We start from the raw sequence: 27,960 nt of genomic DNA, 5'->3' as shown, positions 1-27,960 counted from the left end.
GGAAGTGAACACTGTGGACAAGTGGGGAGGGCACCGCTCTAGGTAGGTGAGTGTGTGAAGGAAGTACTGAGTGGGCCCCAGCTTGGGGTGCAGCCTTAGGCAGGGACTCTTGAGAAAATGAGGGTGGGGACCTGGCTCTTTGCTGGCCAAGAGGCCCGTAAGATGGCTGCACCTTCATGCCTAAGCTTTGTGGCTCTGTGGGAGAGTGTGAGTGGAGTCGGATGCAGACTCCATCTGGAAGATACAGCTGCTGTGGCCTCAGGGTCTGAACTGCTAGGGACCCCTGCACCCCTGTTCCCCAACATACACCCCACTGCCGGAGCCACCTCATGGACACCGGGACACAGGCGCTCAGCCAGGGCCTGAATTCTGAGCTCAGTGGAGGCCAGGGCCACAGAACAGCGATGGAGGGACAGCAGTTCAGGCCTAGAGATGCTTCCCAGAGGTGGCACCTGAGAGAGGTTGGCAGGTAGGGATGACCAGCCAGCTAGCTGGTGAGCATGTGCAGTCCTGAATCCCTGGGTCAGGCTTGAGACACCCAGCGGCGGCTTTTCCCCCTACTGTCCCTCTCATCACAGAACTTGTCCTCCTGACCCCCCCTTGGTCCATCTTTTGGGAGACATGAGTGGAGCAGGACCCCACCAATGGAACACTGACTGTCTTCAGCTCCTGACCCCACTTTAAAAGCGTATAGCCTGAGACCCACCTGGGAAGTAGAGGGGGCTGTTCTGCACCCACCCCACCCCTAGGGCTCACACTCCGACCCTATCTCTGAAGCAGGTCTTTGAGGCCGCATCCAAACTTTTTGTCTCTCAGGCTCACTCTTAGACATAATTCCCGCAGCCTGCTGAGGAAAAGTAAAGTGTTTATTTTTGCCTGATGTTCCCCGTTCTGGAAGGAGCCTGAGAGGGGTTTGTCAGGAGGTGTGGGTGACTCACTCAGACACTTGGAGATGGAACTGGCTATTTTTGCCCTAGACTCTGGAGGAGGGGGGTGGGTGGGTGGGCCGCATCTCTCCAGGGTGCCTGTCACTAGGAAGCAGGTGTTCAGGATGGCCCAGCTGCAACAAGAGGCCGAGCCCAAAGCCCCACATTGGCAGCAGGTGCCCATGTGGTGACACCCTCAGCTGGAATGGACACAGCAAGGGCAGTAACACTGCACACCCATCCCCAGGCAGGCTCTGGGATGGCTCAGCTCACTGCCAAAGAAAGGCAGGGTCCCTGGTTCTAAGTTTTGTTAGGGTTCCAAAGTTGTAAGGAGGAAGGACTGTGGTCTTTGTTGACATTCCCTTCCCACAAGTCTTAAGAGTCCAAACACAGGGCTGGGCGGGGGTGGCTCACGCCTTTAATCCCAGCACTCAGGAGGCAGAGGCAGGCGGATCTCTGTGAGTTTGAGGCCAACCTGGGCTACAGAGTGAGATCCAGGACAGGCTCCAAAGCTACACAGAGAAACCCTGTCTCGAAAAACCAAAAAAAAAAAAAAAAAAAAAAATGTCCAAACACAAGCCACTGCTCTAGCCCCCCCACACCTGCACCCCCAGTGTGAGCAGGTCACATTTTGCTTTTGCAGTTTGCTCCCTCATCCTTACATATTCCATCTCAAGTCTTCTTTTTCGTGTGTGTGTGTGTGTGTGTGTGTGTGTGTGTGTGTGTGTGTGTGTGTATTCTCCAGAGGAACTGAGCATCCCAGGCTCTCGTGGCTCAGAAACTGGCTCAGAAATCTCACCTCTGAAAATGGTTCTCGGCATCTTATGTGCTACTAGAGTCTTGCTTCCCAGAAGGATCCTATGCTGGGACTAGAGAAAAGATATAGGAGTCCGTGCTGGCTAATTTTATGTCAATTTGACACAGGCTAGAGTCATCTGAGAGGAGGGAATCTCAGTTAAGAAAACACCTCCATAAGAATGGGCCATGGGCAGCCTGTACGGCATTTTCTTAATTAGTAATTGATATGGGAGGACCCAGCCCATTGTGTGTGGGGTCATCCCTGGGCTGGTGGTCCTGGGTTCTATCATAAAGCAGGCTGAGCAAGCCACAAGGAGCAAGTCAGTAAGCAGCACCCCTCCATGCCTTTGTACTAGCTCCTGCCTCCAGTTTCCTGCCCTGTTTAAGTTCCCATCCTGACTTAATTTAATGGTGGACTATGATGTGGAAGCATAAGCCAAATAAGCTCTTTCCTCCCCAGTTGCTCTTTGGTCGTGATGTTTCATCACAGCAATAGTAGCCCTAACTAGGACAAGGGTCTATTATGGGGAACAATGACCTATGTCACACAGTGATCCCCACACCCTAGAACATGAAACTTTAGCCTTGAGCTATCTCCCTATCCAATGGAGCAGCTCAGCAGTATTCCTCCTGTCCAGGCCCTGGCAGGACAAGGATGCTTCAGACAGGAGGAGCCAGCGCCCCATCTAACAAAGCCAACGAGAAGGCAGAGTGGGCAGCCCAGGGCTGGTAAAGTATGCTACATAAGCATTATGATCAAATTCCCCAGCACCCACATAAATAAGCCAGATGAGAGAGCCCATGCCTGTAATCTCAACCCTGGGAAGGATTCCTGGGCTTGTTGGCTGCCAGTCTACCCAATCAATGGGCTGCAGGCTCAGCGAGAGACCTTGTCTCAAAAAATAAGGTGGAGAGCAATTGAGGAAGACATCCTGATGTTGACCTCTGGCCTCCACATGTGCGTGTGCACGCAAGCACACACACACACACACACACACACACACACACACACACACACACACAAAAGAAAGGGAAAGGAAGGGAGGGAGGGAAGGAAGAAGGAAGGGAAGGAGGGAGGGAAGGAGGGAAGGAGAGAGGGAGGGAGGGAGAGAGTAAGGACGGAGGGAGGGAGGGAGAGAGGAAAGACGGAGGGAGGGAGGGAGGGAGGGAGGGAGAGAGGAAGGAAAGGGACTTGGGGTAACAAGCCAAGGAGCCCAACCTGAGGGGCAGATCCACAGGGAAGGGTCACTGTACTACGACCAGACCCTGAGGACCGGGATCAGGAGAGGGATGTGGCCTGACAGGCTGGTGAAGCCCTCTGGCAGCAGCACATAGAGAATCTTCAGGCATCGAATGACGAGGCCAGGTAGGCAGGGCAAGTGGCCGTCTGGGGTCCCAGTGCCGCACAAAGGGTGAAGGAAATGCCGCTGGAGGACTGGCTTTGGGCAGAGGTTCCCCACAGAAGGTGTACTGGGTGAAGAAGCCACCGTGGCTGATTTAGGAGAGTCGCAGCAGAGACTAGGTGGTCATGCCTAGGCAGGGTGGGCAGTCCTAGAAGACGGCGCTTCTCAGCTGGGGTGAGGGCAGTTCAAAGACACAGTGTCCCTGGGCGCTTGTCACTGCGTAGGTCTTGGTGGCAAAGAGGATGTTGGCACAGTCTGGCATCCATTCCCCACAATAAATAAGGGACTTGTTTTCGCCTCACCGACCATGCTGCTTCCCCACCATCCCACCTGCCCTCCAGCTGGTCAGCCCTGCAGAAGCGGCCAGGTCGCTGCTGTCACCCCTGGCCTCCAGCCAGCCATATCCGGAGCTGTCTCCTCCATGCCCTGCCACCCAGCCTCCTCCATCTGCTCCACTCACCTCCAGTGGTGTCGTGCGTTCACTCATTCATTCGTCTATCTGGCAAGCATTGGCAGAGTCTGCTCGGCGTGCTGGGAGGGCAACCATAAACAAGGGTAGGCTAATTAGCAGCTGTTTGGGCACAGAGGATATCCAGGCTGGGGGGCCCCAGGAGCCAACCACATGTCGAAGGTGCTGTGGCTTCAGTATAGCTTGAGCCTTCTAGAACTCACGTTGCAATTTAATACTTGTTATGAGATGACTTATGTGGTCCAGGGTAGAGAGGGACTGAGCAGCAAGTACCATGTAGACTATCAGTTAAAGGGGAAGCCTCTTAGGGAGGAGAAGGAGCAGCCAGGGGGAAGACCTGGAAGGGTGCGTCCAATGAGAGGACAGCAAGCCCTGAGGTGGGAATGAGTACAAGCTCTGAGCAGAGGTTGTGTATTTTATTCCTAAGGGTAAGGATGGCAGGACTTCACCCCACATGGACACAAGAGAGAAGGTAGGGGAAATGTATAATGTTAGATAGATGGGCTTGGTGCCTATGGGGTGGGCCCCTCTAAGCCAGCAGGAAGGCCGGGGCAGATCGTAAGATGTACAGGTGGTACTGAGCAGGGCATGTGTGCTCAGAGCCAATCCACACCTACACAGGCTTATCATCTTCATTGTGCATGGCGGCAGGAACTGAGGATTGAAGAGGAACCCCATCTACACCCATACTGCTTCTCTCCACCTGCCTCCTACTCCACCTCTACCAGGTCTCTCAATGTCACACCCATGCTCAGTGGACCCTTTTAAAAATCACTTTCTATATGCGTTAGGGTTCATGCAGAGGAGCAGAGCCAATAGAATGAATATGTATTCAAAGTGGGGAATACTGGGAGTTGAAGGAATAAACAAGAATGGGGTGGAGGAGGGAATAGTGGGTGTGTTAGCCAAAACTAGGGAGACATTAAAAGCCTTATAGAAACCCTTTAATTAGGAAGCTAGTTTCAAAAAACAACTTTTTAAAAAGACGTTTAAATGGAATTACACTGCAAGGGTGGAGAGTGCTACCCTCAGGAGACATAGGCTGTTAAATAATTTTTTTTTTTTGCTCAGTTCCTGGGTACAGTCCATCATGGAAGGAAGCCCTGACATCAGGAGTTGGAGGCAGCTGGTCACATTGTACCTGAAGTCAGGAATCAGAAACCAGTAAATGCTGTGGTCAGCTCCTGTTTTCCTTTTTGTCTGGGCTGGGTCTTCCCACCTCAGTTAATTCCATGTGGATAATTCCTCACAGGCATGCCCAGAGTCTAGCATAATCTGCCAAATCCCCTGTGGATGTACCCAGGGGCCTGCCTGTCTTCTGGGTGGTTCTTGATCCTGTCAAATTGACAATATCAACCATCACAGACACTGTGAGGTGAGCAGTTTTGCTCCACTGGACAGACTATCCTCACTGCACGCAGGTTAGATATAGACAGTTTGCCCAGTCACAGACTGAACCTTTGAAACCTTGAGGCAAATGAAGCCTTTTTTCTTTATAAATTGATCATCTCTGGCATCTATTGTAGTGACGAAAAGCTGAGGAGCCTGGGACATGGCTCAGGCCATCAGGATTGGTAGCAAACTACTCGTTGAGCTATCTTGATGGCAGGTCAACAGTCATATTCTAACCAGAAACAACACAGATCAATGAGACGACTCAGTGGGTAAAGGCTTCTGCCACCAAGCCCGATGACCTAAGTTCAATTCATGGGGTCTGTGTGGTGGCAGGGAGAGCTGTCTCCCTCAGGCTGTCCTCTGCCCGCCACACAGGCCCTATGCCACAAATGCCCTTTCCCTGAGCTTCCTACCTGGCCCACATAGATCTGACCCCTGGTGCTTAAGAACTCAGGGCTAGATGCTAATCCTATGGTGTAGGAAGAAGAGGAGGGTTGGGGGCTAGAGACAACTGGATAGCATCTTGATTTTCAAGAGGAGGAAGGTGGGACCTGTGAACAGGAACCCAGGCAGCTAATGACTTCCTATAATGTTCATACTTCTCAGCAGACCAGTACTAGGCCAAAGTTAAGTTCCCGTTCCTACAGTTCAGGGAGGGAAATGAGACCAAGAGCAGAGAAGCAGTTTGTCCAAGCCACCCAGCAAGTCGGTAGTCAAATAAAAACACGACTAATAGTCATCCATTCCCTGACTCATTTTTCATTTCAGGCTTGTACCCTCCAGGTGCCCAGTACTTTCTAAGCACTGGGATCATGGCTATATATATGAGAGACCTTGTCCCAGGGCTCACAGCCTTATGGGGGAGACAGAGAAGAAATCAGTAAACAAAAACAGCCTCAGTAGATGCCAGAGGCTATAGAGAAATAACCCCAGTGAAGTCACGCTGAGGGACCCACAGGACAGGTTTGCGTGGTGTGAACTGAGAGGTCCTCTCCAGGAGACAGCATCCTCCAGAGCTCTGGATGATAGGGAGTCAACCACATGAGGTGAGGTGGGGGCTCCCAGCAGAGAGACCGACAGCCATTTCTTGCTCTCCTCCTACCTCCACATTTCCCATGGAAACTGCTTCCACTCACCTGTGTGGCCAATGTTTACCTCCCCAAAGTTGCAGAGGGACCCAGGCTGAGGGAAAGCCCTCTCTCTCTCCCACTTGCTACCAACATTTACTCAACCTTTATTCCTGTAATGTCCTCTCCCTCAAGCAAGGGAACTTCTTTCTACTCTGCATGCTATTTTTGACGTTTGTAATGTAATGTGCTGATATATATATAGACATAGATATAGATATAGATAGATAGATAGATATTAGAGTTATTACTAAACAAATTCACATATCCATCATCTTATATAGATACTTTTTTTTAATGGTAAGAGCACCTAAAATCTCCTGCTATGGTGAGTTTTCAGTATACAGAAAACCACTGTTGTTAACTGTAGTGGAGGAACCGTCCCTCCATCCATGAAATCTCCCTGGGTGAGCGAGGCTCAAAGGCCCAAGGAAGGGTCTTTGTATTTCTCTGCTCTCTGTTGCCACCCCTCCCCCAGGGCTCCGAGTGTGGGCCGGCTGTGGGAGTGGGGACGGAATGGGGAAAGGCATGCTGGTAGGGAAGTTGTCACTATTTTAAGAAATGTTCTTCCTACCCACTTTTCTTCAAAGCCCACGGCCTTCCCGGGCTGTCCCAGTTTGCCGGCGAGCGCCCCTTTCTTAGTTTTCTGTTGTCTGTCTTACTGATACAGTTCCTGCATATCACCACATTGTGTTGCACTGTAAATAAAGATGCTATGAATATGCATGAGATTGTTTGCAGGGCGAGGAAGATGGTCTGAAGCACTTGTGGGAAGCGTTTGTGAATCTGCACTGTGGAGCTGCCTGTTTTTATGGGTGGGTTCCTGAACTGTGTATGAATTACTGGACACAGACCCTTGGGGGTGTAGGTAGTTGCATTTCCTCCCACTATGCTCTGATCTAGTGGCTCATGTTGTATTTCTTAGGTTTGAAGCCGTTTTATAATTTAAGATATTATTATTATTATTATTATTATTATTATTATTATTATTATTATTATTATTTTGGTTCCTCAAGACAGGGCTTCTCTGTGTAACCCTGGCTGCCTTGAAACTCACTCTGTAGGCCAGGCTGGCCTGGAATCACAGAGATCAACCTGCCTCTGCCTCCCGAGTGCTGAGATTAAAGGTGTGCTGCACCACCACCACCACCAGCATCTAATTTTATTTTTTAATTGCATGTATATATGTGCCTGCACATAGGTATGTTCAAATGAGTGCCATTGCTCACAGAGGCCAGAAGAGGGCACTGGAGCTGGACTTAACGGTGGCTGTGAGCTGCCTGATGTGAGGACTGGGAACCAAACTCGGGTCCTCTTTGCAGGAGCAGGACATACTCATAATCGCTAAGCCATCACTCCAGCTGTCGGGGCATTAAAAACTTTCCAGCACCATATCACTGGTGTCAGGTGTACTGAATATGGCTTTCCTGAAACAAGGGGCCAGTTCCCAGAGGCTAAGCTGGCATGGATGAAGGGGTGATGCTGGATAGACTAGTGATGTGGGTGTGGGCAGCTAGCTTGAAGGTCTTCTTTCCACTCAAGGAGCCAGGCGGGGGAACCTAAGAGGTGAAGCAGTAGTTTTATGTGTCTCCAACACAGGCTAATTCATCCTCTGTGAGGAATCAACCCCTGACCACAGACTAAGGAAGGTCATGAGACTCAGCCACAGCATGCCCAGGTACCTGATAGCAGATGGTACCCATTCAGAAAACCACAAAGGCTAACCGGGAAAGTGCCAATGACAGGGCATCTACCCCGAGACCATGCTTCCTCTTTCTGTCCTTTTGATGGGCAGTGCCTTTTCAGAAGCAGAAAATGGCCATCTTAATGAAGTCCAGCATATTATTTCTCTCTTTCGTGGAACGCGTTTTTGGTGTCGAACCTGAAAAGCCCAAGATCACCTGAGTTTTCGTCTACATTCTCTCCTAGGAGTTTAGACGTCTGTGTTTGACATTTATATCTACAGACCAAGTTGACTTGATATTTGTGGAGAATGTGATATCCGTGTCTATAGTCACTGCTTTCTTTTTTACACATTTTATTTAGTGGGGTGGGGCTGGGGAGGCACATGCATTCCATGCATGTAGGGTGAGAGGACAACCTGCAGAATTTGGTTCTTTCCTCCCACCATGGGAGCCCAGGGATAGAACTCAGAATTTGGCCTTTACTCACTGAGCCATCTCACCAGCCCTGGACTAGTTTTTCGTATGAGAATATCCAGATGTTCTGGCACCCTTGTGGCAGAGGTGATATATTCTCTATCCTATGGCTCTTGTTCCCTCATCAAAGTCCGGTGGACTGTATTGTGTGGGGTCTGTTTCTGGGAGTGGACTGTATTTATGTGGGGTCTGTTTCTGGGAGTGGACTGTATTGTGTGGGGTCTGTTTCTGGGAGTTGACTGTATTGTGTGGGGTCTGTTTCTGGGAGTGGACTGTATTGTGTGGGGTCTGTTTCTGTGAGTTGACTGTATTTGTGTGGGGTCTGTTTCTGTGAGTTGACTGTATTGTGTGGGGTCTGTTTCTGGGAGTTGACTGTATTGTGTGGGGTCTGTTTCTGGGAGTTGACTGTATTGTGTGGGGTCTGTTTCTGGGAATGGACTGTATTGTGTGGGGTCTGTTTCTGGGAGTTGACTGTATTGTGTGGGGTCTGTTTCTGGGAGTTGACTGTATTGTGTGGGGTCTGTTTCTGGGAGTGGACTGTATTGTGTGGGGTCTGTTTCTGGGAGTTGACTGTATTTGTATGGGGTCTGTTTCTGGGAGTGGACTGTATTGTGTGGGGTCTGTTTCTGGGAGTGGACTGTATTGTGTGGGGTCTGTTTCTGGGAGTGGACTGTATTTGTGTGGGGTCTGTTTCTGGGAGTGGACTGTATTGTATGGGGTCTGTTTCTGGGAGTGGACTGTATTTGTATGGGGTCTGTTTCTGGGAGTGGACTGTATTGTGTGGGGTCTGTTTCTGGGAGTTGACTGTATTGTGTGGGGTCTGTTTCTGGGAGTGGACTGTATTGTGTGGGGTCTGTTTCTGGGAGTTGACTGTGTGTGGGGTCTGTTTCTGGGAGTGGACTGTATTGTGTGGGGTCTGTTTCTGGGAGTGGACTGTATTTGTATGGGGTCTGTTTCTGGGAGTGGACTGTATTTGTGTGAGGTCTGTTTCTGGGAGTGGACTGTATTGTGTGGGGTCTGTTTCTGGGAGTGGACTGTATTTGTGTGAGGTCTGTTTCTGGGAGTGGACTGTATTGTGTGGGGTCTGTTTCTGGGAGTGGACTGTATTGTGTGGGGTCTGTTTCTGGGAGTGGACTGTATTTGTGTGGGGTCTGTTTCTGGGAGTGGACTGTATTGTGTGGGGTCTGTTTCTGGGAGTTGACTGTATTTGTGTGGGGTCTGTTTCTGGGAGTGGACTGTATTGTGTGGGGTCTGTTTCTGTGAGTTGACTGTATTTGTATGGGGTCTGTTTCTGGGAGTGGACTGTATTTGTGTGGGGTCTGTTTCTGGGAGTTGACTGTGTGTGAGGTCTGTTTCTGGGAGTTGACTGTTTCTGGGCTGTTCTTTCACCATACCACAGTGCTGATTGCAGCTGACTTCGAGTCAGTCTTCATCAGGCTGTGTGATAACTCTGAGGACAGAAGCCCTGGAGAACTTGGCCTAGGTTGTCAACAGTATTTGTTTCATATTCACCAGATGCTGATGCGAGTCTCTCCCTTTCTGCTCTGCTGAGGACCTCCATGTCACTCACAGAAGTTTTCAGTTTCTCCCTTAAGTTCTGGAGACAGGTCACTGCAATCTTAGGAGCAGAGAATACAGGGCAGCCCCCTCCCTCCGACTGTTTCAGCCACATGTCCAAGCTCTAGTCCACAACTCAGCCCTGCGAGACTCCCAGCTGTGCTGAGCGGCCCCCTCCCCACCAAGACTCTGGCTGACACAACCTCTCTGGCTACTATGGAAGAAGCAGAGGTGAGACCAGAACCTTGAGACTGATCTACATGTACCTCTTCCTGGAGCCTCTATCCAGAGGAGGCAGGCCACTTTTGTAATTGTTCTTTGCCTTGAAAGTACAGTCAAGTGCTATATAACATTTTGGCCAGTAATGGATTGTATATGCGACAGAAGATTATCACCCCATGATGTCATAGTGCATTGCTTGCATATTCGTGGTGGTGCTGGTGGCAAAATTACCATGCTGCTACCCCATGTAGAGAGCACCGTGTGCACGATTATGTACGCATAACCTTTGAAGTATTAGTTACTTTTCACATTTCTGTGACAGAAGCAACTGAAGGGAAGTTGGATCTATTCTGGCTCACCCTTCCAGAGGCTACGGTCCACCATGACTGAGAAGGCACAGCAGTGTGACTCCCATCTGAGCAGAGAAGGTTTAGGGGGTCATGGTGGCACCATCTGAGGTCGACAGGCTTGGGTGTCTCTGCCTTTCTGCCTTCAGCACACAGGCTTGCTCTTGGACAAGCTCCACTCCAACATATTCCATGCTCCTAGAATCTCCAAAATCCTGGAGGTTCCTTACAACTCAGGCTTCTCTTTAAAGCATCGTGTACAGTTCATTCAGAGTTCCATGCAGGGGATCTGACCCTGTTACACATGGCCTGATTTCACGGGCTTTCTTTCTGAAACTCTGATTCACAACTCTGCCACTTGGACTTGCCTGCAAAATTGGCACCACATGAATTATACCAAGCTTTGCTGCCAGCTCAGGGCTCTGCCTGATCACGGTCGCAGTAGGTTGCAAATGCCTACACAGTTGAACCAGGGAAACTACTTCTCTTGTTTGAGCAAGGTACCCTAGAGTTTCCATTTCCCAAACACTCTCTTTCCAAAGGGAAGTCTTTCAAACTGTATTTTCACAGGCTGAGGTATTCAGTGGGAAGAGTCTTGCCTCAGCAAAGCATCTTTCCTGTTGTCCAAGTACAAATTGCATGGTTTCTCTTTGACCCACCTGTCTGCAGCTTTAAATGCATTCTTTTCTTTGCCAAGCTGCACGTTTTTTTCACATCTTTTTGCTGTACTTTTTGCAAAATTATCTCTGCATATCTAGCTAAAAGCAGCAAGTAATAACCATGCTGCAGCCAGGATGTGATACTGTCTTGAAATATCTTCAGCCAAACCATTTGATCGATTACTTTAGAGTTAAGTGTCACCCACATTTTCCAGACACTGACAGAATGACAAATTCTTTGAATATAACAGAAACGGCCTCTATTTCATTTCCTGCTGGAGTCGCTGTTCCTGTCTGAACCCTCATGAGCACTGTCTTTACTGCCTGCATGTCTACCAGCATTTTGATCCAAACGTCTACCCAAATGGCCCACTTAGCTCTCTAGGACTTCTCTACCCCACGTCTCTGAGCTCTTCCCCCTTCCTCCCCTAAGCCGATTGAAAAGGCCGAGGACCACATGTTCAGGTTTGTCACAGCCACAGCTCTACTTCTTGGCGCCAGGTTTCTGTATTAGTCACTTTTCTGGTTGCTATGACAAAGTGCCTGACGGGAACAGCGTAAGGGAAGAAAGATTTGTCTTGACTCAGAGCATCAAGATATTTCAGTCTCTCGTGGCATGACAGCATGGCTCCTGGCCACGGTGACAGGAGCTTGTGACCTTACATGGTGACCAGAACAGGGAGTAGAGAATTCAGATTAGAGCCCCTGGTGGCCACAGCCTTCCGAGACTACCCTTTGTGCTCCATTACGTTTTCTCCAGCTAAGCTCCACTTCTCAAAGGTTTGACAATCTCCCAAAATAGCAGCACTGGCTGGGAGCCAACTTTTCAAACACCAAGCCGGGATGGGGCATTTTTAAATTTAAACCACAGCACTTGTTAATGATAATGAACTTGATAATAAAACTGGTTGATGTCTTGGGGTTTTTTTTCTTTGTTGGTGGTTGTTTGTTTGTTTGTTTTTTGTTTGTAACTTTGTGATAAAATGCCCAAACAGGATCAACAATCAGGGAGAAAGGGCTTCTTCTGGTCCTCAGTTCAAGGTGCAGCCCCTCACGGCAGGCAAATCAAGGCAGCAGAGCGTGAATCAGCGGATCACATTGCATGCCTGCGCCATTCATTTCCCTCTCCCCGTTTATATCCTCCAGTGTCCCATTCAAGGTATGCTGACACCTACAGTGGGAAGATCTCCCTACCTCAATTAATATGATCAAGATACCCCTCGCCACACACACAGACATGCTTAGAGGCCCATCTCCTAGGTGGTTCGAAAATTCATCCAGTTGACAATATACCAGCCATCACCCTTGATAATAAGTATATCATGTCACATGGGCACAACTTTGTACATATGCGTTTGTCACTTTTCTTGATTAAATCACTTTCTCTTGTCTTTGGTTTGCTCTCATATTTTTTGTTCCCCATAGCCCTAGGAGCAATGACATATGTACATATATGTACACACACACACATACACACACACACACACACACACACACACACACACACACACACATGCACACACACACGTCCTTGGCTGCACCAACTGGCCTAGATTTGTATAAGCATATACCAGTGTTCACACAATGATGAAATCACCTAATGATGCATTTCTCAGTCATTAATAAACTCTTTTCCTAAATCTCCAACAATTAAGCAATATATTGCTGCATATTGCCTAGTGATAGATATATGAGAAAAACTATAAATAAAAACAAGGAAACTTTTAGCACAAAAGTCAAGACGCTTATCCACCAAAGGTTAGGGTGAATAGTGGGACTGATGGAGGGAAGGGCATGATACATTGTAGTACCAGTAATGCTCGTTTTATTAGCTTAGGAAGTAGGTCGCAGATGTTCATTTTATAACAATGATAGTAATAATAATAGTTGTTATTATTTAACTTCTGGGTATGCTTATAGAGTCTTCTTTTTTAATTTTTTATTAATGAAGGGGAAATACCAAAAGGACACTTCTCCATGGTCTTCTCCAAACAGGACTCAGGAAGTTACTCTAATTGTATAACCTGGGTCACTAGCTCAGCAGGAAAAGGATTCAACACTTTCGTGAACCAGATTCTTTCACCCCCACCCTGCCTCTAGTCTTCCTGGCTTGGGTGCCAACCAGTGCAAAAGTGACTTCTGGAAGCAAAGAAGCGCCATGGGGTGGGATAGTGGTAGTGAGGTTTGGGGTGGGGCTTGGGGGGTGGTGGAGAGATGCCTCAGCGCTTAAAGGCACTCCCTGGGTTTTTGTGAGCCTTGTGATGGCTCACAACTGTCTGAAAATCCAGTTCTGGGGGATCTGACACACTCCCTGACTTCCATGGGCACCAGGCACCTACATGGTGCATATACATACTTGCAGGTAAACACTCGGACATATAAATTAATAATAATAATAATAATAACAACAACAATAGCAGCACAGTGATTGGAGCCAAGCATTGGTGGGTGAGCGCCTTTAATCTCAGCACTTAGGAGGCAGAGGCAGGCGGATCTCTGTGAGTTCAAGTCCAACCTGGTCTACATATCGAGTTCAAGGACAGCCAGTGCTACATAGAGGGACACCCTGTCTCAACTCAAAATTTCAGAAGCATGGTGATTGGGACGTAGAAACAGTAGCCCTTTGCTGTGGTTTCGGGGATCAGTTAAGTGGGACAGCTCTTCAAGGAATGGTGTCCTTTGACCCAGTGCCTCTCCCCAAATAAAGTTTAGGAAATGGCTGTCGACAAGGCTGAGGGTGGGGAGTGGAGCAGGGGAGACACCACCTTTGCCCTCTTTGGAGAACTCTGTTTTTCAGCAGCCAGCCTGCAGTGGGTCTTGGTGCTCCACATTTGCAACAACAGATTTCCTGCAAGTGTCCCAAGCCCTTCAAAACCACTGCTTCTGGGAGTGTGGAAGCAGCAGGCTCTGTCAGCAGGAGCCCCAGGTAAGTCAGCCCAGTGCTCCCCTCCCAGCCAGTCCTGTCACCAGCCACCTATGGATGAAGCCAGGTGGATTAAAGGATGCTTTAAGGATTAAATGACCAGGAGCGGCACAGAATTTGTTTCTTACTGAAACGTCTGGAGATCAGAACCTGTCTGGACTAGGTGGAGCAAATTCTTCACCCAGACCCTTGGAAACAGCCCTGTGTTGAGGGCCTCAGCCCTGAAGGACATAGGTTGTTCCTTGTTCCTGAAGAAGCAGCCAAGCAAAGTAGCAGCCTTGCTGCCCTGGGTTGGCTGCGACCCTAAACACCTGCCTCTAGATGCCTGCCCACACAGCAGGTTGGCTCCGGGCCCTGAGAGAAAGCTGGGGACTCCAGCCTCTTGCCCAAGCTTCCAAAAGCTCTGAGGAGAAAGAAAGAAGTACAGCTGAATGGAGCCAGTTCTGCAGAAATAGAAGTGATATCAGAATGCCACGAGCAATCGTATGCCAACAAATTGAATAAGCTAGATGAAGCAGATGGAAATTCCTAGAAGCACAAAAGTTATGACATCCGAATTACAAAGAAATGAAGATTTGAAAAAGCCCCGAGACTAGTTAGGAGATTGGGCTAATGATCAAAAGCACCAACAGAGACAAGCCCCAGACTTGATGGCCTCACTGTTAAATACATGAAGGAGAACTAATACTAATCCTTTCAAATTTTACCAATAATCGAAGGGGAGGAACACTTCCTAGCTCATTCTATAGGGCAAGTATTTGGTCTGATGCAGGTGTCCTACAATAAAGGAAAAATTGAGGACAGTATTTCTTCCAGGAACAGTGATGCAATGCAAAAGTCCTCAACAACAACAACAAAGCAATCAAACCAAACCTAGCAGCACATTGAAAGGATCGTACCACAGGATTAAGTGGGAGCCACTGATGGAAGGCAAGGATGGTTCAACTGGAAATGGATGGAGTACACAGTTACTGGAAACACACATACACAGGCCCAGTCATCTCAGTGCAGAACAGGAAGTGGCGAAATTGAACAGCGTTCATGACAAAAATAAGATGACCTAAACACAGTAGGTAAAGTCCCCATGAGGGTAGAGGGCTGGCAGCTTTTCTGCTAGTGTGAAAAATAAGGGGACCCTTGCCAGTACAAACCACAGAGTGGACTTTGCAATGTAAGCCTTGGCTTGGCCACTTCAGTTATGATCCAGGTTACAGCCGACGCACACATCTTTCTTCCCAGCACCCCTCCCTTGTGATTATTGTCATGGAGTGTGTGGCCAAGGATTTGATTGGCGTGAAAGGACAATGGGATTCAAAGCACTTGGCCCATGAAACCGAATCTTGGTACAAGTCAAAAGCACCGACGTCGTCATGTACCCCTTCACCCCAGCAGTGTTCAAAGGGTTGCTCCAACATGCCCGCCAGCACTGATTATTGTATAATTCTTATCTATTTCGTGGTCTGTGGTGGTTAGTGGCTCCCGGCTCTCTTATGAGGGATTTCCTTGATTAGGTTAGCCTCAAGTCATGCCTGTGAGGGATTATTTTAATTAGGTTAAATAATTAAAATAAAATAAAAAAAGTGACTGGCAACATTCCTGGGCTCTGGTTCTGGGTTGCATAAAAAGGAGAAAGCTAGGTTGAGCACCAGCCCTTATAACTCTGCTTTGTCATTATGGATGCAATGAGACCAGATGCCTCCAGCTCCTGCCACCACAGCTCCTCTGCCATGATGAACTGAGACAGAATAAACCCTTTCTCCCTTAAGCCATGTCTGTCAGGTTATTTTATCACAGCAACTATACAGTAACTTATACGTGTTCTTACTCTAGGGTGTTTATCACAGCAGTGATACAGTAACTTATACGTGTTCTTACTCTAGGGTGTTTATCACAGCAGTGATACAGTAACTTATACCCGGTCTTACTCTAGGGTATTTATCACAGCAGTGATACAGTAACTTGCAGTAACTTATACCCGGTCTTACTCTAGGGTATTTATCACAGCAGTGATACAGTAACTTGCAGTAACTTATACCCGGTCTTACTCTAGGGTATTTATCACAGCAGTGATACAATAACTTATACATGGTCTTACTCTAGTTTGGATCTTGAGGTTCTTCCAGAGACCTGTGCATCAAAGCTTGGTCCCCAGGATGGTGCCGTGGAAAGGTGGCAGACCTTTAAGAGGTGTAATGCAGTGAGAGCTCTTCAGGTCACTGGGGTCATGCACCTGAAGAGGACTATGGTAGCTGAGCTCTTACTCTTCATCTCTTTCACTTACCAGCTATGAGGCAAGTGATTATTTTTCTACTAAGAACCCTATCATGGTGTCTCCGCTAGCCCAAGCGATTAGGCCAGTCGGATACTGACCAGAAAGGAAGCTTCGAAACAGTAAGCTGAAATAAACCATTTATCTTGATACGTTGACTATCTCAGGTATTTGTTACAGTACCGTGAAGCTCAGTGATGCGTCATGAAATGGAGACCTCCTAAAACCATATCGTGCCTGGATCCAGTTCACACACACAGCTTCATGCCACCAAAAATGCCAAGAGAGAAGCCGGGCGGTGGTGGCACACGCCTTTAATCCCAGCACTCGGGAGGCAGAGCCAGGCAGATTTCTGTGAGTTCGAGGCCAGCCTGGGCTACCAAGTGAGTTCCAGGAAAGGCTCAAAGCTACACAGAGAAACCCTGTCTCGAAAAACCAAAAAAAAAAAAAAAAAAAAATGCCAAGAGAGAAATTCAAACAGTTATTGCTCTGAGAGAGACAGAGACAGAGAACACAACTGAGTGTGGTACCTCTGGGAACCACAAGAGGGCTTTGTGAGTCACAAGAGAAGTATATGCTCGGAACTGCTTGTCTCCCCAGGCTAGCTTTTGGCTTTTTGTCACTGGCTTCTGCCCTTAGCCTAATGTCCCCAGTGTTTCTCCATGCCGTAGGACGTATCGGAATTTTCTCCCCTTTTAAGGAAGAATAATAATTCATCATATATATCTAGTACATTTTGTTTATCCATTCGTCCGTTGATGAACATGTAGGATGCTTCATCACTGGCTTTATGGAATTACTTCTGGACATATAAATAGTGAATAAAATGGTTTTAAAATTAAAATAAAATTTTAAGCAAAAAAAAAAAATGAAACAAACCCTGGCCTTCCACAGAAAGATTTCCGAGATGTATTGTTAGTGAAAAGAATCCAGAGCTGATCAGTGTGGGGGATATGCTATTTTGTATGTGTGTAATAAAGAAAGGGGGAAATATATGCTCATATTGTCTTTGTGTAAAGAGGCTACAGGGAAATAGTTAAGAAACTAATAAAAAGTCAGTCATACTTACAGGAAAGGACATATGGGGGCAGGCCTGTTCTTTCCCTTATCCCCTACTCTGTCACTCAGGACCTGCCACCTGGCCCCTGCCACCTAAGCACACCTTCCGTAATCATCCCAGCCTTCACCAGGCATGTTTTTCCACGGGCTCATTCCTGCACTCAGGCCTCAGTGCAGTGACTTTCCCAACCTCCTGTGTGCAGCCTGTCCCCTCTCAGGTCATCCCTGTGGGACACTCCTTCAGCTCCCAGTGTGAACTTGGGGATCTAGCCACCCACTGTCGTGGACCCAGCATCAAATGCCCGATGGCCGCTAAGCCAGGCCCAGAGGTATTCTGGGAGCTTCCCTGATTGTCTCGTGAAGCATCCCTCTATGGTTCCTCCCACCATGTGGCAGACTGCTGCCCTGTCCCATGGAGAGTTTCAGTGTTACCTCCATGTTGTCACTAGGCTATCTTGGAGAAAATTGGACCAGGGTCCAGGACAGGCTGCAGGGTGAAGAGGTAGCAGATATCACACAGGAGAGAGGGGACCTTTTAAGCTCACACACTTTGGCCTGTGAAGTTAGAACCAGGTGCTGAGTCCCAGGCATGAGGCAGAGCTGGCACCCGCTGTCCCTAGAGATAGCCACCCTCTCCAATGAGAATCTTCAGGGGACCCTAGCCCCACCCCTGCATATCTTCATCTACAGTGGCTTCCCCACATGGTTGGGCAAGAGGTGGTTTGTGAAATTTATAGTTTCAGGACTGAAAATTGAGTGCTTACAGCTTGCTAGAGAGGTGACAATCTGTGACTGTCACCAAGGTCAGGATTGTCCAGTCTGCCTCCACCTGGAGTGACCAGCCCCCTGCCCCCCCTTTTTTTTTTTGGTTTTACGAGACGGGGCTTCTATGAGCCCTAGCTGTCCTGAAACTTGCTTTGTAGACCAGGCTGGCATAGAACTCATAGAGATCTGCCTGCCTCTGCCTCCAGAGTGCTGGAATTAAAGGTGTGTGCCACCATGCCTGGCGACCGAGCCCCATCCCAGCACCTCCAACACCACAGACTGTGGATAGCTCTCTGAAGGGTTCCCTCTCATCCCTGAGTGTGCTCTGACCCCCTCTCTTTCTGTCTCTACTCTCAGGTCAGAGTCACTCAGGGGCAGAAAAAGCCAGAGTCGTTCAGGGGGCAGCAGAGAATACTAAGTCCTGGCAAGTTCCTTGGGGTGATCCCATAAGTTTCTGTGTTTGAGAAAGCGGGGTGATTTGACTGTCTAGGCTGAGGCTGGTCCAAAACCCACAGACTGGCCTATAGGGATGTGATGAAGAGCTTCTGGGAGTAAGCATACGCTCCTTGTAAAAATGTGCAGCAGCCCTCTGCTAGCCAGGCCACAGAGACTCTCTGGCACTGGTGGAGAGGAGGCCTGCATGGAGAGAACACTGTAATGCCTACAGAGGGCTTTCTCTACACCAGCAGCTGACAGAAGCCCCAGACTTAGAACAGGACTCTGAAAGATCCCTGGTGTCCACGAGGGATCAGGCATGGCCTTGGAGTAGAGGGACACTGGGAGGAAGCAGGGATAGCCCCAGAGGTGTTTCAGACACGGATTGAGGGAAGAGAAGTAAAGAGGGTGGGAGCCACCCTGCAGGAAGGACAGCATGTACAGGGGTCAGAATGGGACATGTTTGGAGAGGAGAGCACGTGGTGGTGGCAGAAGCCTAAGGGGAAAGGGAGGAAGCAAGGTTGGGCGGGTGAGTGGACCCGTGTCACAAAGCTCCTGGAATGGCAGCTGCGGGAGGCAGAGATTTGAACTGCACTGCCAAGAACGCCAACTTCAGCAGATACAGATAACCGGGAAGTCCGCAGCATGGCTCAGGAAGGGCATCCAGCTCTAACACTGTTCTTGGAATGTGTCTGCTTTCAGTCAGACATGGTAGTGCAGGTCTGTGATCTCAGCTGCTCAGTAGGCTAAGGCAAGGGGACCATAAGTTCAAAGGCCTGCCTGGACTACAGAGTCCATACAAAGCCAGCTCGGGCAACTTAGAAGACCCTGTCTCGAAATGAAAAGTAGCAAAAGGGCTGGGGATGTTAGCTCAGTGGTAGAGCCCTTAGGTAGTATACACAAGGGTTCACTCTCAGCTCTCTCCCCCAGAAAAGAGTGTGCCTGCTTTCCCAGATCCTCATAATGACAAGATGAACTCAACAATATCGAGCTTACATCCATCCCCCCAAAATCCAGTCAATAGGACCTCAGGGGAACAATAGCTTCAAAGAGTCAAGGAAGATCTGGGATTGTTCCTGAACCCCTAGTCTGGATCATGGTCATCCCTGAGCCTCTTTGTGGCCAGTAGCTGGGGGAATATGGTGACTATTAAGGACTATTAAGGGTAGGCATGGAGGCTCACCCCTGGAGTGCCAGCCTCGGACAAATCTGAAACAGGAGGGTTGCTGAGAGTTACAGGCCAGCCTGAAGTATAAAGATGAGAGAGAAACGGAGGGAGAAGCAGGTTCTATGGAGGGTTTCCCAGGAAGAGAAGGTTCTGGAGAAACGGACAGTGAAGAAGAGATAGTTCCTAGGGGAAGAATTGAGGGGCTACACGAAAATGGAGAGTGGATGCTGGGCTGTGGAGTAAGGGACACAGGCCGCCTCACGTGACGTGCTCACTGAACTGAAGCGGACAGCGAGAGGCAGAGTCCTCCAGCCTGGAGCCCAGCTCGGGTTACCCCAACTGTTTCTTACCGTTGCAGGCAGGCATGCCCCGGACACTGAGTGCCTCCGACATGGTCACCCCGGGCAGCCTCAGCCCGCCTCCCACAGAATCCACAGAAGGCGAGCAGGCTGGACAGCCCCTCCTGGACGGAGCTCCATCTTCAGCCTCTCTGGACACTCTGATTCAGCACCTAGTGCCCACAGCCGATTACTACCCCGAGGTAGGTGAGCCTCCTGGCAGGGGGAGGGGCAGGAGAGAGCATGGGGCAGCTGATGGGACGGGACGGTGGGGTCGGGGGAGTTGGGGCAGGCTGGTGACACCCTCTCTGATGCGCTTGCGCGGTACCCTCCCCAGAAAGCCTATGTCTTCACTTTCCTGCTGAGTTCACGCCTCTTCATCGAGCCCCGGGAGCTCCTGGCTCGGGTGTGCCACCTGTGCATAGAGCAGCAGCAGCTGGACAAGCCGGTGCTGGACAAGGTGAGGGGCTGGGCAGGAGGGGGCCCCTGAGTGCATCTGTGTCCCGGGGGCATGACCTCCCAGTGTCAGCCTCTCCGGGAGGCCGTGGTTGCTCCGCCCTCTGGAAAGGGAGCCTATTAAGTTTGTGACTTATCTGAGGCCCAGGACCTGCAAGGACAGGCACCCTTATACCTGTGCCATTTTCCAAAGTCCAGTGAGAGCGTGTTAAAGCCAGACCTGGGTCCCCAGAGCCTAGTCTGTAGGGGCCTTGCCACCTGTGACCTGGGATGGCCGCATGCCTCTGCTGGGCTTCCGTCCAGTTGCATTCTATTTCTGTATGAGAAGGATGGCTTCTCCATGCCACGGCGCCTCAGACCCTTTCCCTTCTCCCTGACCTCATGGTTTTCTACACCCGTGTCAGTCAGGCTTTTGGGTACTGTGGTAGAATCCCAGCTTCAGCCGGCTCAAGGAAAGGATATGACTGACTCGTGTAACTGCCTTCTCTTTGGGGGCCCAAGTCCCAGCACTTAGGACATGGGTTTCCTCACTTGGATGCTCTGTCCTGATCTCATCTGGGACTAAGGCAGATTCTCCTGCACGGTGGTAGGTGGCCTCCTCTGTCAGGGAGACCTTCTAACCTTTGAATCACGTGGAAGGGCCTTTAAAGGTAAAAGGTTGAGATTTCATTGGCCTAGTATAGGTCACATGCTCATCTGTGTGCCAGTCATTACGTGATAGAATTAGAGGATGAATTTGAATGCTAGGACCAATCAGGTAGCGCTCATATAGTTCCATCCCTGAGCCTCTTGGGAAAAGAGAGGGAGCCCCGTGGGAAAACTAAGATACCCTGACCCTGGGAAAGAGAGAAGCCAGGGATGCTGTAGGCCACAGAAATGAGATGGACCCAGCCTCAAGATGTGTGTCTGCCTCACTCCCGTCCCCTGTGTGAGCAGGGCCGAGTGGGCACCTTCCCCTCCCACCCCCCAGTCTGATGTCCTCTCTCTGCTGCAGGCACAGATAGCCTGAGGCTTACCACCCCTCCTGCGGGGGCCCATGGTATGATCCCGACAGGCAGAGCATGCTCAGTGAGGGGCTCCTGGGGCCCTGAGAACTCCTCACTATCCCCGGCCAAGTGGCCCCTGCTTCTGCTTCGCCTTGCAGGCCCGAGTCCGGAAGTTTGGGGCCAAGCTGCTCCAGTTGTTGGCCGAGTGGACTGAAACCTTCCCCCGGGACTTCGAGGAGGAGTCCACCATTGGACACCTAACAGACGTCGTGGGCCGCATCGCCCCGTGTGACGAGGTGGGCCAGCCGGGGTGGAAGTCACTCCCCCTTCCTGTATCTTCCTATCTAGGACCTGAGCCCGCCTCCAGCCTCCTCTGGGCTCTTCTTTCCCCACATGGCATAGTACAACCCCTCAGTGGGCCCTCCGGAGCCCATGGAGGAACCAGACCCTGCATATCAGGGAGGAGACCCAGGGCCCGATTTAGGTTCAGGATCTCTTCCTCTCCCTTCTGTCCTGGCAATGGTGTTAGGTGGTGAATAAGACCCACCAATGGGCGCAGATGGACTGGTGTCCAGGCTCTCTGGCCCAGTAAGCCACCTGCAAAGTCCCATATCCAGGGACCTGTGCTACAGGGGCCTCCCTCCACTGCCCTGCTCCCCATGCAGAGTCGAGCTGGTAGTCAGTGTTCGTGACCAGGGACCTGTAATTGAGGCAGGAGAAGGGCTCCACAGATGAACCACGAGAGCTCCTGAGAGAGCAGGTTCCCCCACTGCCTACTGCTGCTCTGCCAGCTCCCAGGATAGCTCCTTGGCTCGTGAGTAGTAGAGTCATCTCTCGGGGTGACATTTGCCACAGGCTAACACACTCAGGGGGCTATTCTGGGTTACTGGCCCAAACTTTTGGGATATGTAGACGTCTCAATAACCCATGTGGCATCTCTCTCTTTAGAAGTAGTGCCTCTGGGGCTGACAGGACTCAGTGGTTAAAAGCAGAAGGATGTGAGTTCAGTTCCCAGCATCTACTCCAAGCAGCTCACAACTTACCTGTAACTCAAGCTCCAGGGGACTGAAGCGCTGTTCTGGCCTTGGAGGGCACCTGCACTGAAATGTACACACCCACACACAAACAAACATGTTTGCATCCATTTTTTTTAATTAAAAAAATTTTTTTTAAAGAAATAAGGTCTTGGGTTGGGGATTTAGCTCAATGGTAGAGCGCTTGTCTAGCAAGCACAAGGCCCTGGGTTCGGTCCTCAGCTCCAGAAAAGAAAAAAAAAAGAAATAAGGTCTCTGAAGGAAAGATGATGGATTTCCCCCTTGTGGGTAGAAGAGGGTGCCCCTTTAGGAACCTCTTGTCCCTGCCCCCAACTTAGGGCATAATCCAAAGCAGGCTGTCCATCTGAGCTCCATGTGGAGTGGATTTTTGTCCTTGCCCCATTCATGGGGTACATGCTGCATGCCCAGAGCTGGGCTGAGCTCTGGTGACAGAGATGGCATTTCCTGTCCCATTCAGCATCATTCTAGCCAGGGCCCTGTCGAAGAAGTCTCACTGAAGAAGGTAGCACTGCCAGGGACTGAGGCGGGAGAGTGAGGCTGGTCGGGAAGGCGTTTCTGAGCTGGGCTGGAAGAGCAGGATGGTTCCCACGGGAGCCAGTAAGAGGCCAGTCCTCCGGGCAGGGCCTGTCCCATGCCGTCCCTTCCTCCTCTTCCTTCCTTCCCTGGCTGGCCTTCTCCACTTCACCCCGAAGCTCAGACAGCTGGTGTACGTTAGCCAGAGATGTTCTACCCAAAGTATTTTCTCAGCCCCCACCTGGAACCCTCCAGCCTTCTCCCTAACAGGCCTTCACTTTGGCCCCAACTACATGTCCAACATAGAGTCCTTTTTCAGGATGGGATAGGTCCCACGATATTTGCTGGTACCTGGCCTTGTCCACAGAGGCGCGCGCGTGTGTATATACACACACACACACACACACACACACACACACACACACACACACACCCAGGGGCCTGCGGCTGGGGATGAGTTTGGGGTGTGGGTATTCAGGCCTGAGCACCTTCTCCCCTCACCTCTGCCTTAGACCTACGGGAACAGGATGCATCAGCTCCTGCAGACCCTGCACCAGAAACTGGCATCACTTGGCCAGGGGCCAGAAGGCCTGGTAGGGGCGGACAAGCCCATCTCGTACAGGACCAAGCCTCCAGCCTCCATCCACAGGGAGCTCCTAGGTGTCTGCAGCGACCCCTACACGCTGGCCCAGCAACTGACCCATGTGGAGCTGGTGAGTGGGACCTACGGAAGGGAGCCATTATAAGTAGCCAGTATTGTCCCCAACCTGTCTTTCCTGATCTCAGGCTAGCCCAGGGATCTAGGCCTAGTGACCAGGGCCATCTGCAGAAGGCCTTGGAGCAGTCCCTCAGCATCCTTGGGCCTGGGACGGGAGGTCTAGAGGTGCCAGCATAAGAGTCTAGGCCGAGGACAGAGGAACTGGGTTCAAACTCTCATGATGCCATTCAATATGCCTGCTCTTCTCAGGCCTGAGGAACTTCCCATTTGGGCCCTACGTGCATGGGGGTCGGGGGAGGGAGGCTGCCCTTCCCAGCTTTCCAGAGTAGCAGCTAAGCCCCCCTTCATGCAGATAAAAGGGAATGAGCTGACCTTGCCCCAAACACATGGGGTTCTACGTAGGTGCAGAGGCCAAAGCACCCCCCACCCCCAGAGAAGCAATGAAGGGAAGTGGACGCCTTCCTGCCACACTTGTACCCCTCACGGCTCCCTTGCTGCCTTCCAGCATGCAACCCCTCCCTCTGCCTTCCCTCTTTTCTGACTCTTCTCCCTTTCCCACGCAGGAGCGACTAAGACACATAGGACCCGAGGAGTTTGTCCAGGCTTTTGTGAACAAGGACCCCCTGGTGGGCACAAAGGTAAAAGGTTCTTGGAAGAGCTGAAACAACATTGGCCTCCACCCAGTGGTGGTCACGTAGGAGGCGGGCGTGGGGGTGGGGTGGGCGTGATATGAATGGATTTCACGGGCATCAGCTGGGGGAACCTTGATGTTGCCCAGAACGGAATGGAGGGCCCCTGGCCACTACATCCAGGCCTTTCCAGCTCAGATGGCAACAGTACTGAGTCCCGGGGAGCCTAGGGGACGGACGGAGTGTACCTCATCAAATCACTCATCCAGCCAGGGTGGTTGTGTGGTCGAGAAGTCTGCTGTCACCTTGAGTCAGCTGTCTACGTCTATGCTGGGTAGAGATTGGATACAGGGTGCATCCTGCATATCCGCGGACCTGCAGGTCCTCCTTGTGCGTTTCGGCGGGCGCCGGTGCCCTCCAGCGGCCACCGAGGGAAGTGCTGGCTGGTGCCCCATGCTTGAGAAGATTGGGCACATAGAGCCACTCCAGGATTTAGAGCTAGTTCTTAGTTCCTAGAGGCCCAAACACCGAAGTAGGGTGTCTAACCGAAGGGCTAGATCCAGCCAGAACTGGAAGCATCCCGATGGCCCTGCCTAACAAAAGGTGTGCAAACTAAATGCTGTGGTGTGTGAGTGCCTTTTTTTGCCTCTGAGAGAGGCAAGGACCATAAGGATCATACTGTGGTTATGGAAGGAAAAGAAAGCTCTTGTACACTGTTGGTAGAGATCACATGACTTTACAAGGCCGATGAGCAATGGCATCAACTACAGAGATGTATGTCCTCAGGCTGGGAGCTGGAGGACAAGGGCAGAGCACTTTCCTCTCACGCAGGGAACCCTGGGTTCCATCCCAGTGCCAATCTCGTGGGGCGTAGTTGAGAATTTGAAATATTCTTGTGAGATATTTGTCCATATTCTTGTTAGGTACTGCAAGTGCTGTTTTTAAAAGTTCGTTGTAACATAAGATCTAACAATGTATCCGTGAGCTTTCCATACACCGTGACATCACTGGACTGTCACGCACCTTGAATATGTGATACATTGACCACTTAAAAAACCTGGAGATACTACTGAGTGAAGCAGATCTCCCCACTGCTGGGGGGAAGAAACTTTGTGAACACCCGGAGGCTGTCACGCTCACGGAGGTGGACAGGGGTTTTGTAAGTTCCCAATTTTCTCTTGAAAGCTTGAACTTCATCATTGGCAGCAAATGCTGTGGATTGTTTTCTTGGAGGTGACAAGCTTTTCATTCATTATCAAGGCCAGATCAGCCGAATGCTGGTCTGAATAATGAGAGTTTCTCTGTCATTCAAGTCAGAATAATATTCAGTGAAAACCAGCGGGTGGTTCAACGTGAGGCCAACAGGTGCTCCGCCTTAAGATGACAGTAATTTTTTGGATATCAGTTTTGTAACTGACAGTACTGAATGGAACTTTATTTTAGGTATTAGGGATTGAACCTAGAGCCTTGTGCATGCTAGGCAAGTGTTCTACCACTGAGCCACCACGTGGGTGCTGGGAGCCTCTAGCAAGTGCCCCTAACCACTGAGCCATCCCTCCAGCAATGAAACAGTATTGGTTTTCTTTCTGTGGCAGCCATAAAATAGAAAATCTACTGGTATAAGAGGGACATGAACAGTAGACAGGCCTTCCTCTATCACTTTAAGTCTCTGAAATGCTAAGATCATTAACCAATGCGGGACACCCCTGCCCGATCTTGCTTACAGCACCAGCTTGCACCCCCGCTACAATGTCGAGCAGTGGTATTGAGAGAAGACAGCCTTCTTCTCCTGATTTTAGAAGGAACACTTTCAGCAGGCCATACCCAAGTGTGTTTGCTGTTAGGTTATTTCTTCAGGTGTCTGAAAGGTGCCTTGCGTCTTAGTTTGTCAAGAGGTCCCTCATGCATGATTGTGAAGTTTTGTTGAATTCTTTCTCCAGCTCTATTGCTCTGCACAGACTAACAGCATTAGAGATAGTCTTGGATGCACCGATACGCATTAAGGAAAAGAATTAAGGAAAAGAATCTAACACTTCCTCTTGGAGGTCTTTGGCCAAGAGTGAGCCCAAATTTGAACTCTCCACTCCTTTCCACATGTCTCCTGTCTCTGTGTAGCTTATGGTTTCTGGCCTGTCTGCCGTCTGTCCTGTCTGTAATCTGTCGGTTGAGTCTGATTTCTGTGCCTGCCTGAATGCTGCCCTATGAATCTGTCCCTAACATGGGCCTTTGTTTTCCTTTATTAAACAGCACAGAAGGCATCACATGAGGAAGGACTGATGGATACCTTACAGAAATCTCTAACATAGAGTTTTACAAGGGATGAACCCACTGATTCCAACTGACCCAGCTAACAAACAGCTCTGCAGACAGACTATCTCCATGCTGTTTTCAGCATTAGTGGCAGATATTTATTGTACAAGGTCTCTTTTATAGTGTTTGCTATTTCCAGCAAACGACTTCTATAGCACACACACACACAAACACACATGCATTGCTCTGGGCCAGGGGCATGGAAGAATACACACTTTAAGATTAAAGCTATGCATTAGCTGAGGCTGCAAAAGCTGATTATGTGGAAAATCTAAGGCGAGTACGGATGTTTTTACATTGTTCTCTTAGAGGTAGGCTGAACAAACAGGCTGAGTACACAGCAGACTATCAGTCACTCTTCAGTGACCTCAAGGTAATTATTACCTTGCCTGTAAGGTGCAGCAGAAGTTCCCGTCTCTGAGATGTGAGAGGTATTTTCATCATAATGCATCGCCACAGAACTCGTGTGTTGCTTCTCCTCTAAACTGCTAAGTGATTGTTTTTATTAGTTTTTTTTTTTAAATCAACGTTGAATCCACCTTACATTTCTGAAATAAGCAGAACTGGGACAAAAGAAACCTTTATCTCTTTGGTGCGTCCCTGGGTCCTGTGAGCTGTTTTGTTTAGAGTTTCTGCCATCGTTAACCAGGAGTAAGATTGATCTGGTACTTTTTTTCCTGGCATTATTTTTGGCTACTCTTTCTCTATTATGTATCAAAGACTGGAATTACCTATTATTGGAGCATTAGTCAGCATTTGCCAGGGAAACATCTGAGTCTGATGTGTTCTTAGGAGAAACACGTTCCTCTAAAATTTTTGTTTTTGTTGGATTGTTTCTTAGTTTATTTTTTGCTATTATTTAGTGACTATAGGACTGTTTAGGTTTTCTATTTCCTCTTCTCCCCCCCACCCCACCCCCACCCCCACCTCCCATGGTACTGAGGATCGAACCCAGGGCCTTCCCTTTCCCAGGCAGATGCTCTACCATTGAGCTGCACACCCCCAACCCTCCTCTTCGCTTTTTTTTTTTAAATTTTGTGACAGGCTCACTAACTAGTTCAGCCAGACCTTGAAAGTGGGATCCCCCTGCCTCAGCCTCTGTAGCTGGGCCCTGCTTTTCTCTTTCCTCTTAAATTATTTTGTAATTTCTTATAGTGTTTCAAGAATTTAACCACTTCCCTTAAGTTTTCACATTGACAGATACAAAGTTGCTCACTAATAACTGTTCTCTTAAATTTCTTCACATCCGCGTTGGCATCTCTTTAATAGTCATT

The 27,960-nt window shown here is 49.7% G+C and overlaps 1 protein-coding gene across 3 annotated transcripts in view; it reads left to right on the top strand.

Annotated features, from left to right (window-relative positions):
• The window catches only part of Rasgef1c (RasGEF domain family member 1C), a 68,119-nt gene that overhangs the window by 26,146 nt on the left and 14,013 nt on the right, over positions 1-27,960 (top strand). For 2 of the 3 annotated variants that reach the window (XM_052758081.1, XM_052758079.1), the window contains 5 exons: positions 20,040-20,222; positions 20,357-20,479; positions 21,620-21,757; positions 23,542-23,742; positions 24,311-24,385. In XM_052758081.1, coding sequence (XP_052614041.1) covers positions 20,046-20,222; positions 20,357-20,479; positions 21,620-21,757; positions 23,542-23,742; positions 24,311-24,385 — 714 coding nt within the window. In that variant the 5' untranslated portion in view covers positions 20,040-20,045. Of the gene's footprint in view, positions 1-20,039; positions 20,223-20,356; positions 20,480-21,619; positions 21,758-23,541; positions 23,743-24,310; positions 24,386-27,960 lie in introns of those variants that run through there. The other variant, XM_052758080.1, reaches the window with a different exon arrangement.

This window comes from Peromyscus californicus, unplaced genomic scaffold, assembly GCF_007827085.1.
Source record: "Peromyscus californicus insignis strain IS unplaced genomic scaffold, ASM782708v3 Scaffold_3__1_contigs__length_106647218, whole genome shotgun sequence".
In the NCBI taxonomy this organism is placed as follows: Eukaryota; Metazoa; Chordata; class Mammalia; order Rodentia; family Cricetidae; genus Peromyscus; species Peromyscus californicus.
This window is presented reverse-complemented; position numbering and strand designations above follow the sequence as displayed.